Below are 15,091 nucleotides of genomic sequence, written 5' to 3' on the forward strand. Positions count from 1 at the left end.
GGGCCCTCTTAGCAAAACAACTGGTTATTATTTTCACTGCACCCGGAACGACGATTCTCGGATTGAAAGATGTGAAAATAATCTTTCTTGGAAACGGAGTGCAGGGAATTATGAATTTCAAAGGCGCTGCTTCTCTGATGTCCCCCTTCAAAGGGAGCTCTGCTTTCTTTCAAAGTTCTCCGCTGGCTAATGATTAATGTGCCAAAAACATTCATTTTTTATACTTCATAAGTCCAGACGTCTCGGAAGAAGAATTCTTTGAAATTTAATATTTGATATAAGGGGCACAGAAATATAAAGTTGACGTTGGAATTCAAGGTATTTTTTTTTTTAATTATTAAAAAAAAGGTCGTCGTAGTTTTAATGTATGTTTTGGCTTTTGGTAGACAAATTTCAAATTATATTCTGAATAAATATAGTATTAGTCCAGAAAAATGATAATGATTTTCTTGCAAAAATAACAGCCGAGGATCTTTCTGCAAAAATTTTTAATTAAAAATTCGGCTGCACATGCTGCTTTTCCAAGTGGAAGTAAAACGTAAAAGTCAAATATTCTCTTTTTAATAAAAAAAGTTAATACTGAGCAGAAGAAAAAGATATTGTTTATCACTAAATCTTAAAAAATATTAGATCAATGAATGAGAACTAATTATTAGCATGATTTTGTTCTAAAATTTCTGCTTATTTTTTCAATCCAACCAAATAAGTTATAAATTTTCAACGAATGAAAATAATTTCTTTGCAATTTATATCAAAATAATCATGTCGTGGGCGATTCCGCTTTGCTATAAATTCTTTTTTGCTGTATTTTATGCAAAAGACTGACAATAAATTTGACAAAGCAGCCTCCTTTTGAAATATTAAGCAGTCGCTTTTCCCCCCGAAGATACGGCAAACAAAAATAATCATTCTGGGAAGAATTGCCCGCCAGGCGAAATCACAAAGAAAAATCCATATCTTCTTATTCGTATTGAGAGTTGGGTCTTTTGAAAAGGGCAACATTCAACATTCGTCAGACGGATATTGCAAACTGTATCCCTGCATAAAAAGCCTCTTTTCGAGAGACGCTGTCGAGCATCGATATCGGCAAAAAATGTAGCAAAAAGCGCGACAGAGAGATGAGGAAAGAGAGGAGCAATTTAGATGTAAAAAGCCGAAAAGGAGGACTTTACTACCGGTCTATTTAATAAATTACGTTTTACTCGCTGCTTCTTATAATGACACTCGAGCAGAAAAGGAGCGAGCTGAAAAGTACCATGTGCCTGGCGATAACGCCCTTCATTTCATCCATAAAGCATCGCGTCTTTATCTCTCTGCACGAAAGGTGGCGGCCCTAATGCCAAGGCCTTCCTTCGTTTGCAGCACAAACGGGGGCGCAGCCAGAGATAATAAACGAGAAACTGCCGGCATCCCTCTGGGGAAGTGAAAAAAGGTGAAATTCGATTTGACTCGCCCTTTCTTTGATTTTATTTTATGCTGCTTTCACCAAATCGTTTCCCAAAAGAGAATGCTTTTAAAGAAGAAGTTTTAAATTTCCTTTGTTGAAATTGAAAAATTTGATGCGGAATGAATTTGACGGAATTTACAAGCACAAAATTTATTTATTAAATTAAACCAAACAACTTTATATTTTAATATACTGTTAATATCAATTTAAACTTTGTCCTTCAGTGTAAGAAATGTGCTTTCATAATCAGGGGTGTGGATATCATCATTTAAAAATATAGTGATTGTTTTATTTAATAATGAATTTATTTATGAAAAGAACCTGATATCAATTGAATTGAGCTATGTAATTTGAATTATGGCAAAAATTGATAATTTACGATGGGTATATATAATAATTTTTTGATTTTTTTTTCATATTAAACACAATTAAACATAAAATTAATCAAATATCTTTAATAATTTTTTTTTAAATATTGTGAAAATAAATGAAAAATTTAATCAAATTAAATCATAAATAATAAGTAAAAATTGCAATAATTTCAAAAATATTGATATTTTAAATAATAAAATAAATAATATTAAGTTTAAACAAAAAAGCGTTTGTGTCTGCCCCAAATTCAACTACTTTGTGCGCCGTCGTTTTCTATACACGTCGGTGGCCCAGCCAGAGCACTCGTCGCTCTCACTCTTCTTCGCCAGCTAGTCTCTGCAAAATGCGCAAAGATTGTGCTGCTCGTTTCTTTTCTTTCGCACAACATTAGGCAGCGATCTTATCTCAGGGCCTATTGCAACTAGTGGTGCGCGAACACACAATTTCGCTCCCTTTTTCGACACCACGCGGCGCGGCCTATCCAAACAACCGAATGTAATGCCAGGGGCCGTTCTTACCCAAACGCTTTGTCTGGAAAATCGCACAGCTTTTGCGGATCTCGGAGAAAGGGGAAAAAACACCTCTTACATTTCCACCTTCTTTTCTCTTAAATTAATTTTTGCGTAGAAGATGAAAGTTTAAATGATGATTTTAATTTAAACTTTTTTCCACAGGGATTTAAATTAAAACAATCGCTTTTATTGAAGTGAAAAACTTCTACATTTTCTTCTAACGTTCTAAATATGAGAAATTTATGTATAATATATAAGAAAAATTATTTACAATGACAGAAAACAGGCTAAACCGAGTTGAAAAAGGAGGGGTATTGTAAATTTAGGTTTAGCCCAGTTTCAATCTTTTATGAAATACATCTGAAGGTTTTTTTTACAAATTGTGTTAGTTTTATTTATTCCTTTTCTATAATTCGTGGTTCTGAAGAAAGGCGTCAATCTTAAAGATTTTCACTATCTTCAGAATATCACTAATTTTAGATAAAAAAAAGTAAAAATATATATTAATAGTAAAAATAAAACGATGAAATTTTAGAGAAAATTGATGGCCGCGATATTCTTTTCAAAATTTGACACTGAAAGCACTTGATACTCTTTCGCAATTGTTTTTTTACCCCCCGCATCTCTCTTTCTCTTTCAGCCCAAATCCGAAGGGAAGTTAATAAAAGCTCATATGGTCGCGGTTGAAGCAGAAACGGCAGCGAGGGACGGCCGGAGAGATGAATCATGAGGCATTACACCTGTGAGCGATAAACGCGCACGCGGAATCCTTTTAATTCACCTCGGCGCCGAGGTCATTCGCCGAGCGCGCGGTTCACCCCTTCTGTCAGCCGGGGGATGAAGAATGACCCGCTCTTTTTTTTGTATTTCGCGCGCGCGGCGTATATTTGCTTATGATAGATGACTTTGATTGTGAAAATTACGTTTTTGCGTTTGTTGGCGCTGATTGATGTTCTGATCAAAGCATGCAAAGCCAAGAATAAAGTGTGCTGACAGCTCAAGGTGAAAAATCGCGTCGGCCCACACAGACGAGGATTTGCCGAGAGAGATGTGTGGCCGTCCACGCGAGATTGGATCGAGCAACGAAACACTCGCGTTATTTTGCGGTGGGATTTGCCGGTTTCGTTTCACAGCAAATCCCACCACGGAGATGGAATTGCATTTCGGAAGGTTGACAAAAATGAGAAGAAATTGTATTTTCTGCACTTTCCCTGTTACATCATCGGCTCGTGCATTATTCTGTTTTTTAGTTGGACTTTCTTTCATTCAAGTTTTTATGTAATATTTAAATAAAAACCACTTGATAAAATATTATAATTTTGAAGGTAAAATAAATCAATTTCTGGACCATTTGATTCTCTAAAAAAGTCTTAACAATAAAATTAAACATGGAGGAAGGTACAAGATTATGCTTGGAAAAATGGTGATTATATTTTTTTGCATCAAAATTTTAGTTTTCTTAACGACTGAATTATTTTTCAGGGCCTGTCTATTTTAATTTAAAACGGTATAATTTCCTCTGTCTGCGTAATTTTAACCTATCACAACAATAAAAACATTGTTGAGATGAGCAGAAATTTAGCGGATGCAGCGATTTGGGCTGCATTAGTACATTTTAGTTCATTTGGCTATTATTAATTTGATCATTTATTTTTCTCAACCCTGGAGAATAAACTTAATGGCAGACAACGCTAAACGTTTTGATGGAGCTATTCGCTGCTTTCATAATCTTTCCAACTTATTTAATACTTATCTAGGTTTACCATTTGTAAGCGAAATGTAGTCTTTATCTAAAAAATTCCAAAAAGTTATGTAGGGACAAGTGATGTACATAGCAAATATATTTTATTAATATTGATGCATTTTACGACTTAATTATTATTACATTACATAACCATACGCCCATTAGTCTGATATTAATATTAATGAATTTACAACACTCAGAAATTTAGATTTTCCAGCTTAAGTTATTAACTAGAAATAAAAGAATAATTTTCTTATTGCGGGGCAAATATTTATTTTCTACAATCGCAACAAACTTTGATCACATTTCAAAAAGTATGTAAAAAGGTTTTAATTAAATTAATTGATTATCTAAACTAAATAAACACAATAATAATAATAATTTAATAATAAAAAATTAATTTATTTTAATAAATATGAATAAAACGACAGAGTTTTTTTATAAAATATTTTTTTAATTAAATGCTAACCAGGCTAACATTTAAAATAATTTTTACGACTGACCTCCCATTATTTTTTCATTTTTTCTTTGCAACGAGGTTTGCCCAATTTCCAATTTTGATAATATTTTGATTAACTTTTAATCTATTTTGTGACACATAGTCATGCAAAGCTAAACTAGTACATACAAGATAATACAGACAATTCCTTTATTATAATTCTGGGTTTCTATGAAAATCCTCCAAATTAACGCAAGCAAAACCTCTTGTTTTTAGATTAAATTAAATGTCATAAAAAATAGAATAAATTGAATTTAACCAAACTTATTTACTCTTTTAAGGATATTATTAAAAGTGCATTGCATAATTAATACACAAACCAAGCACTAATGAAGTGCCCCAGCATATTTGACGCGCGGACACGCATTGATTACCATTTTAGCAATCTGCATAATTAAACTTTGAACAATTCTCCATTCCGGCTGCCGAAATTGATTTATTAATGAACTCGGGCTGCGAATAATCACGATCAATTTGTTGTAAATAATAAATTAATTTCAAACAACAGAACTTAAATTACGATCGTTTCGCGCTAACTCATCCATAATTCATTTGGTTCGAATCCGGACAAAAAGTGTCACTTAGGCGGGCAATAATTTGCATAAACTGCCGGCACTGCAGACTCTCTCAAAATTGCTACACACGAGCCAATTTATTTCCAGGCCGGACACTATCAAAAAAGTGCTGACGCTTTTCAAATTAATCGTCCAGCCGTTGCGCGCCCGAGTTTATTTTTCCTGTTTCGCTCTTTGATTGCACGGACAGTGATTTAACGTGACAAGCAAACGCATTTCATTTTGTATGAACTAAAAACATACACATAAATATTATAGGCTTATAAAATATTGGTGATTTTTTTTTTCAAAATAGGTGACAAATTTTAGGTGAAAATAGACAAATAGGTGAAAAATTATTGATTATTATTATAATTATGAAATTTTGTTTCTTTCTTACTGTAATTAAGCGCGGATTCTTAAAAATGGAATTTTTTCTGAATAATGGTGATTTAAGTAGAACTTTTGTAATCAAAATAAGTTAAAAAACCTCAATATTAGTGATTTGAACATTTCCTGAAATTTATCAGGTATTCGGTGATTTTGCGTTATTCTGCAAACTAAATTTTAAATTAAAAAAAGCACACATCATATTATGGCCTGTTATTATTTTGTAAGGAAAAAGTTAGAGATACCATTGAAATATATACGTATCTATTTTTCCCATACTTCTAACTCACAGATTGTCAACTTTGTAATAAAATGTGTAGTCTGGAAATAAGTGTGGAGAAAAGAGAGATTTGTATTCACCTAAGCAGCGGTAGGGTTTGACCCAGCGAGAGATTTTGCACTTCCTCTGGCCGACCTTGCACCAGTTGGGCACTTTAAGGTAGTGGCTCGCTTCCACGATGTTGGTGATGTCACGCTTTGGATACACCTGTGAACAAAAAAATACGAGCAAATTTAGCAAAACTTATTTACCAGCGGGACTTGAAGGGAATTTTATTTTAATTCAATTTCGAATTAAATCTGACGAGAATTTTTTTTTAATTGTTTAGAATCTTTGGAAAAGTTTAAATATTCGAAGTGATTTGATTATTCACAATTTTCACTCGTTGTAAATATATAGCACAAATTCCGTTACTCATTGCATACGACAAGAACAAGAAAATTAAAACTATTGAAAGAAACTATTCTTTCAATATTAGTGCTGATGTCAATTTTGAAACGAAAATAACATGAAAGTACCCCAAAAGTGTTTAAATAAATAAGAAAAACATTACACGCAAAAAGTCTTTTTCACTGTTTAACTGAAATTTACTTGCAATTGAAATATAGTGCTGGGTTACAATTCTGTAAGAGAAATTTACCAGTCAATTTCAGCATTACAGACTCAGAGGCCTGCAGTACAAGTATTTAAATATAAACTATTAATGTTGTTTTATATAATGTTGATAAATAATAGTAATATAAAATATAACGTATAATTTTTTAAGTTATAAAATAAATTTTATTGTGAATTCTTTTTAAAAATATTTGATTTTTAGAATTTAATATTTAAAGTTTTTGTTAATATTCATCAATATTTAAAGAGCAGAAACGTTTATACATTTTTTTTTATTACAGATAAACAATTAAAATGCATATTAATTTCCGCTGCATTACAGGCGCCAATAATTTAACCTTTCAACAAAATTTACAAAGCTGAGGAGATCCAATCATTACCTGCACCTTCAATATTGATGAGAATAATAAAATATGATACAAATTAATTTTTAATGAAGATTCAAGTTTAGATAACTGTGATGATTGTAAATTTTAATATTATCAAGAAACTTTGCAGTTCGCATAAACACCACTATTGACATTTAATTTCCAACGCTGAGAGGAATTTTGTCCCTAAATTCCCTACGCCATTTCCCGAAAGTTTCACATTATCTGGCAAGACCCGAAAGTCTTCCATCAAAGCGCGGCGTGCGCTTTTTGCTGCTCGATAAATTCTTGTTTGACACTTTTTGCGCAGCCCGCAATTTCCTGGGCCTTTTTCGCAGCCGCAAACAAGATCCGCCAGCACACTTTGCCTCGACGATTTTGCAAAGAGTGCAAGAGCGCATAAAAGCAGCCAATTTGCGTCGAGGGATGAGAAAAAAAAATGCTTCAATCACGTTGGCAGGACTCATTGTTCTCGGCGCGGCTGTCGATAAAATCGATAACGTCCGACGAGAAAGGATGAAAAGATGCGAATTTGCACGGGGCACCGGGTCTAAAAAGCAGGTGGTCTGTCGAGTGACAGCAAAGCTGGTTGCTTATCCGATGGGCGCATTGTTTGCCACGATTATTCATGAGCCGTAAAACCGCCCTTGTATTTAATCAACGCCACGCAAAATTCATTCTGCGCGGCCTTTGTTTAAAGTGAGCGCCAACCCGACGGCAACTTGATGTCGCTGTGATCAAATTACGCATCGGCATAATTGCCATTAGGCTGAGATGAGACACGCCAGGTATATAAAAGCGTCACCCATAAAATGGCTCAAACCTTTTTCCTCTATACTGAGGCTCATGTTCATTCGAAATGAAATTAAATTTTAATAATTTCAAAAGAAGGGTAAATAAAAAAATATTTTATTCTTATAATATGATAAAACTCCTTAAATTATTTCTTATACATAGATAATCTTATTTTATAGAATTGCATTTAATTGAGAAGGACTATGAAACTTTGCTCGTTGATTTTGGGTTTCAATAAGTCTAAAATGATAACTAATGCCTCTGCATATTACTTTAAAAATAATTTTTTCCAGCAACACTTAAATTTGTGTATAAATGTTGTCTGATACATGACATGTCTGATAGTATAAATATTAAATTAAAAAGTGTTTTTCTGCTAAAAAAAACATTTTAAATTATTTTATCTTTTATAAATACAAATAAACATTAATAATAATATTAAAATATTTGTATTATTTCAAAAATTTAAGTTAATCCTGTTTTTACATCATTCGATTTTTCTTAATTAAATTTTCAAAGATCCAGAATCAAAATTCATTTTGGACTTCGCTTATCAGCCGAGACCACAATTCAGAAATCTCAGATTAATTCACATCAATTAAGGCAACATTAACTCGCCATATAAACCCAGAGCTACTTTATCCCGAACTTTTTCCCACAGCCTCTGCAGCAACCCGGGGAGTTTCGAATTTCTCTCCCGGGTCCTATGAGTCCGTGTTTTGCGGCCGGTCAACCGTTGGTCCCCTCACATGCGTGTACACGTTGTTGGTCGTCATTACGAAACTTTGCTAATTAGGCAAATTCACCTGCCCAATAAACTCGACCGCACACGCGTCTCTCTTGGCGAATGGAAACACATTTTCAAAAGCCTCGGTCAATAAAACTAAAACTGATGGATGGTGCGGCGGTGCATGGAAGTGCTGCAGGGATATTTCTTAATAACTTGGTAGCAAGAAAACGAAACTCGTTAGAAAGAAACTAATTTCAAAGCAGCGTGCGAGTGACACGCCGTGATAAACGATCGAAGAACAAACTGCGCAGTGGTCTGGGAAAAAAACTGCATTTTGTTTTCTGCATAAACGTGATCCAATTACCGCCTCCTTCTTTCTCTCTCCGCAGACAAAGAATACACAAAAGAAAAAAGTTCTTCCATTGTAAAATGGAAACGAGTTCAAATGAATGTTTTTTATCTGCTGCGGCACCGAACTCGAGAGAGAGAAAAAGGATTTGCATTTTTACGATTTTTATCCTGGCCATCGGCAATCAAAGTGCTACTTTGCTGCAGAAAAACGTCGATTCTGAAACACGAGCCATTGATTTTGACCCTCTCATTACTGGGGAGAAGAGATTTTTTCCGCTGACAAGCAGAGAGAGAGTTTCTTTTTGTCTCCGGCCTTTGTCTCGCTGCCGCCGACATCATCAGCAAAAAGACGCCGTCAGATTTTCGCCGGCCCTCGAAAAGTAAAAAAAAGTGTATAGACCAAAAAGAAAGGTTTGATTTTTCTTCTTGAGTGAAAATCCGCCGGTCGGAGCATTTAGTCTGCTGGAAATAACGACAGAAAAATGAGAGCGAAATATTGCTCGGAAAATTGGCACCGCCTCGAGCTTGAATTAAAAAGCGAGCGTTCGGTGCAGGCGGCTGATGAAAGCGGCGGAGGATCCGAAGCACTCGGTGAAAAATCTCATTATTTCCCACTGGTGGCTCCAACATAAATGAAAATGGGAAAGAGAGAGATAAAATGATACATGCCGGTCGAATCAGGAATTATTGACAGAACGCAAAAAGTTTTGCTTCAAAATGATAAAAACGTTCTATCAAATTTCACTGGATCCTTTTGATCTTCAATTTTATTTCGCTTTTACTGAAACATTGGCTCACGTGTGTGTGTTTCTATGAAATACGGACAGGGAGGCAAACAACCGCAAGGCATATAAAGTTGGTGGTCCTTGCAAAATGCGATCAAGATTGGCCTGCAGCGGCCATTATTGGCCTGATTTGCGTGCAGCGGCCCAAGGAACAGATTTTTGCTTTGACCGAGCGAGCACCCTTGCCTACTTTTGCCCCAGGCCCTCTCTCGCTCCATTTCGAACGGGGATGCAAAATGCACGCGCGTTTCCTTTGATCTCCTGCCTGGAATAATCTCCTGCCTCCGATCTGGATTCTCTCGCAATATATTATGGTGAGTGAGCCTCTTGTTGTGCAGGAAGTATAAAAGATGATAGATTGACGTCAAAATCACTTTCCCTTTGGCAATTCGCATGAAATTGTCAAAGGAAGCAAAGGTATTTTTTTTTTATCTCACACTTTCTTATACAAAATAGCTGCAAAAAATCTTTAAGATTCATTTCGAATAATGACGCAGGTGTGAAATTTAATCAGAAAAAAAACGGAAGTATTTCCTTCTCAGGTTTTAATCAGTTCAATTAAAATGAATATCGGACTGGATAAAAAATCTCTAAAAAGTAACTTCTTAGCTCTGTAAGCTCAAATTTTATTAGAGAAGTCCAGGGAATGTCAATTTTAAGTACTCTAAGCAAGTAATTGTTTTAATTAGATTAGAAATAAGGATATTTAATTTAATTTTTTTTTTAATTATATGAATGATGTGATTTATTTTATAGGAACTCTAACTAAGGAATCAATTATATATTTGAAAATATCATTTATTCTAACGGAATTTTATTTATCAACAATGACATGATTTTCAGTGATAACGAAAAACAATTTAAAGATTGAAAAAAGTTGAAGATAACGTTTTCAAATAGCTAGTCCCAAATATTATTTTTATTTGCAATTTGTTTTGTCTGAAACATTTTAAATCAAACTGTCAGAATAAATTTCAGTAGGAATGAGACAAAAATTGGGAAAAAATTAGAAGAGTCTAACTTAAAATACAGATTGAACTGGTTTTAAAATTTCAATATATTTTTCTCTCAAAGAATGCGATTTTGATTTTTGGAGAACCATTAGTGGATCACTAACCAGACGGTCATGCAAGCCCTCGTCTCTCATCCGTCCCTCGCAAATACCAACTGGACTAGAGATGAAATTGCAAGCAGCGCAAATAAATCATCCGCGGTTTGCCTGACGTGCGGGATTTCGCCCGAGCTCATCCCTCTCGACTGACCTGCTTTATTAGACAATACACATGCAGCTTCCAACATGGCTTCCAAAGTTAGAGACTCGCAGCTTGAGAGGCGACGCTTCCGGCAAATGGAAGATGCTTGTATGTCGGAGGCGGAAAGAGGAAAAGTGCACTTCTGTGTTAATCTCCACCGCCAAAGCCGGTGCAATTCGAACTTTGCAAACTTCGTGCGAGAGCAGAATAATTGCAGTTCTTCTTTTAGAAAAAAAAGGGGGAGATCGCTTTCGAAGATTGTACCAGTTGGTGCTCAATGGATTGTGCGGGAAACGCGATAAAAACGAACACAAAAGGGAGAACGCAATTTTTAACCAGTATATCTGCTACGTCAATGGCATTTGTCATGCTCAATTACTTTGTTCATTTGCTATCATGATTGTACGTCGAAAAATGGGAAAAAGGAGGATCCATTTTTTTCACGCGTGGATAAACAAACCGGCGTTTTTGGCAGGTCCATTCATTAAAATAAATAATATTTTTACAGCAAATACTAAAAATGGAAATTTGGCTTGTGATGATTTAATAAACAAAAATAGACACGTTCATTAGATGAAAGCCAGCAGGCGTCGAATGTTCTCATTGGAATGCGATGTAAACGAGATATTTTGTAGAAACAAAGATTTTTTGTGAACTGAACTAGAAAAATATTTTTTGCTCGTTTTAGAGGAAGAAAAAAAATATTATCGGCAATATTTGCGTTAAACTTTTTCACTTTTTAAAGCAAACTCTTTTTTTATTATCAAATGATTGATTTAAAGTTGATGTCAATCGACTCAAAATTCGTGCGAAATTGATTATGCTCTTGCAGAATTGCATAAAATACAGCCTACGAATATAATTCCCATCACTGTTTATTCCATAACAATACATTAAAATAAAGGTACTAAATTAACGAATGAGCAGATCATTGTGTTTGCTTATAAAATTGAACCTGTAAACAATTGAATAACACAATTTTTAATTTACATAAATTTTAATTGAACAACAGAGCGTGCTGTAAATTTAGACAGTTTTATAACGGTCTTTTTATCAAGCCAAAAATTATTTTTATAAATAAAATTACTAATATTTTTTCATGTAAAATTATTAATATAATTTTTTATTGAGATGTTTCTTCAGAATTTTCTTCCGTCATTAATTCAACTTAAAACATGCCTCGTTTGTCAGACGTTTAAAATTCAAAGTTGTCTCTCTCAAGTAAATTTTGATGCGAAATGGAAACAGTTCTGTAAGGGAAAGTGGTGCCGTACTTTCATCCCTCATTTAAAGCTCCGCCGGAAATGGAAATGTGCAGAAACGTGTGATGGAGAAATTATATATATGTTTTGAGAATAAATTCGTACATTCGTTGAAAGGACGATGGCATGAAAGGAAGAGGTCTTTGATTGGCTGCTTCGCTCATTCGCTCGCAAGAAGGGCTGAATTTCAATTATCAGCCGCACTCGCAGAGTTTCTGCGCCTCTTTCGAGCGAGCATGTTGGAGGATTCAATTACGGTGACAAATACAGAGAGAGGAAATGAGATTATGATGAGTCCATACGGTGGCGGCAGATGGGAAAATTCGCCTCTCTCTCGGGCTTTATATGTATTTACGGGCACGTGCGATTCAATTTCCGCGCGAAATACAACAGCGATAAGCAAAATCAATGCCGACCAACTTTCGAAACATTTGACGGCGAAAACTCGATCGCTCTTCCCGTATCAATCTCCCCGAAACCTCCCTTCTGAATTTTCGCCCACGCCCAACCTCGCCGGCGAATACATTAAGCCGAGGATTTCCAATTTAACGAGAGCGTGCAATTTTGCTCCTTAATGGCTTCGCTGGAGTTGAATTTTCATTAGTCGCCGAGACTCACTTGTTGGCTGATTCTATCAGTGCTTATTAGCGAGAGGATTATAATTGCGCACGCTTTTCTCGCGCCGAAAATGGCTTTTGCTCCAAGTCACTGCGAATTGAGTTATTAAATAATATTGTGGTGAGGCTTTCAAGTTAGTTCAATTTGAGCCTGGAATTTAATGCAGTCTTTAAAAATTAATCCTATGAGAATTTTGACTTGAGGACTCACGAATAATTAATATTCAGTCATTTCTAAACAATGGAATACAATCAATAGTGATTATTTAAATGCATATCACATTAAAATCTAAGGAAAGTCATTGAAACCAAGCTATTGAAAAAGTCAAAGAGTGAATATAATATAACTGTTGTTAGCAAATTGTATTAATTTAAGATTGAATTGATGATATTTTAAATTCATTTTATGTTATAAATATGATGGCTTTGATTTTCAAAATAGACTTGACCGAGACGAGGCATCTTCAATATAAAAAATTAAATCATGACATAAAAAAATATATTTATAAACATTAATATTAACAAGAAGTCTAAATTTGATAAATTTTTTAAAATAAAGTCGCTTTTATTTTAACACATTTTAAGTTGGAATGACTTAATTTAAAATATTTACTTTTATAATTCGTTCTCAAGCAAATTAAAAATTTTCAAATATCAAAATTATTTATTGTTTTATTTCTTCCAATGGTTATTAAATAAAAATAAGTGATATTTCTTATTTTAAAACGTAGCTGACCAAAACGATTTTCTAATATTTTTAGAAGAATCTTCATTAATTTACAGGAAAAAAATGGGCTCCATTTGTCTTTCTCAAAATTATGGCAAAAAAAGAGGAGTAAAAAAAGTTATTATTATCTTCCATCTAGGAAGAAAAATATTTGCCTTAGATTACTTTTCAGTTTTCACTGTTTGCAGAAAGTTCGCAGCGCAATTCGCATTTGCTGGCAACACCGAGCTCCCCCAGCTTGTCATCATCGTCTCGAGATAAATCATCGCGCACGCATTCAAAAGCTCCATCTGCACTTGATCCTTTTTGCTGCCTCGCATAGGAGCAAATTATGGAGAGAAAAAATCATCCCGGTTAATTCGGCTCTTCGACAAAGGCGGCAAAAATCTATTCAGGCGCCGCCGTTGATAAAGCATGACTAATATACGCTGCAATATCCTGGTAATTGCTTTCAAAAGAGATGACGCAGAAACTGCTTTTCCAGCAGGGCGCGCACGCAATCTGCTCTCGCCCGCCGAAAAACCTCTCCTTCCCCCGACACATTAAATATTCACGCTGGCGTTTCATTGGAAAAAACGAGACTACGACACGAAGGCGGGATTTCCCCACCTTTTCGCCTCCCTTGGCAGAAACATATTCATTCGAGGGAAAACGGCCAGGAAACAACAATCACGATAAAAGGGCAGCCGATCCGGCCATTTACATTTGTTTCCAAACTTCCCGACTCCCTGCAGAGTGCGAAAGTGCGTTCTTTTAACTCGCGACCACCATTGTGGACTTATGACCCACTTTCAACCGGGCGTACAAAATGTTATAAAAAAATTCATTTTAAAGAACAATGCAATATTTTTCAATTAAATAATATTATTTAAATAATTCTTTATGATATTTGGATATATTGAAAAAACTTGTTTGTTATATTTTAACTTATAATATTTTTTTTTAATAAATACAAATTCTTAAAATTTTGCCATTTTAATTACACCTAATCACATCCTTAATAAAAAAAATGTATGTCATTAATTATATAAATAGAACCCAAGTCATGTATAGAAATCAAAGAAAGGTATAAAAATGAAATTGGAGTGATATAACCTCTCTGGCTTATGCATTTAATGAGAATTAAAATTTTTAATTATAATTGAAATTGTGAAAGAAAAAAATGGGGATTTAGAGAAGAAAAAAATATTCTAAAGATGAATTTGTCATTACATTGTAAAGATTTTGTAGATACAGTTATAATAAAATAAATTCCGAATTTTCATTATGGCGTCAGTAAATAAAGAAATTGTGTAAATAGAAACGAAAACTATTATTTTATTTTCGTCGTGTTATACATGAAGAAATTGTTTTTTTTTTTAAATTTCGTTTTTAGGAAAACCAGCACATTTTCCGCAATCGAGGGTGCGTCTTAAGGACTGGTCCAAAAGTACTCGAGGAGAAAAGAGATCGAGCGGGGCCGCGCGCCGGTTGTTATTGCTGGTAGGGGAGTTTGCAGTGAGAGCCATCGAGGCGCCAGCAGGGAAAACCCCTGACATTCGCAGAACTAACCCGCAGAGATGCAACCCTGCAAGACTCTCAACACTCTCCGGTTTCATGGGGATTTCCATCTCTCTCTCGGATTTTTTGCCACCATCCCCACGTACAGAACAGAATAAATTAAAAAACAAAAGAGTGGTGGCGCCGGGAATGGGATTGATGGAGGTATGTTTTTTTTTTTTTCACTACTTGCACTCTGGGTGGATGCTTTTTTCATAGCGGGTAAACACGAAAGCTTTTTGCATGAATAA

The 15,091-nt window shown here is 34.7% G+C and overlaps 1 protein-coding gene across 2 annotated transcripts in view; it reads right to left on the minus strand.

Annotated features, from left to right (window-relative positions):
• Positions 1–15,091, minus strand: part of LOC132199412 (amyloid-beta-like protein) — a 74,603-nt gene that overhangs the window by 9,939 nt on the left and 49,573 nt on the right. For both annotated transcript variants that reach the window (XM_059624089.1, XM_059624088.1), the window contains exon 3: positions 5,879–6,005. In XM_059624089.1, the coding sequence (XP_059480072.1) occupies positions 5,879–6,005 (127 nt within the window). The remainder of the gene's footprint in view (positions 1–5,878; positions 6,006–15,091) is intronic.

This window comes from Neocloeon triangulifer, unplaced genomic scaffold (genome assembly GCF_031216515.1).
Source record: "Neocloeon triangulifer isolate White Clay Creek 2 clone unplaced genomic scaffold, ASM3121651v1 ptg000014l, whole genome shotgun sequence".
NCBI lineage: Eukaryota > Metazoa > Arthropoda > Insecta > Ephemeroptera > Baetidae > Neocloeon > Neocloeon triangulifer.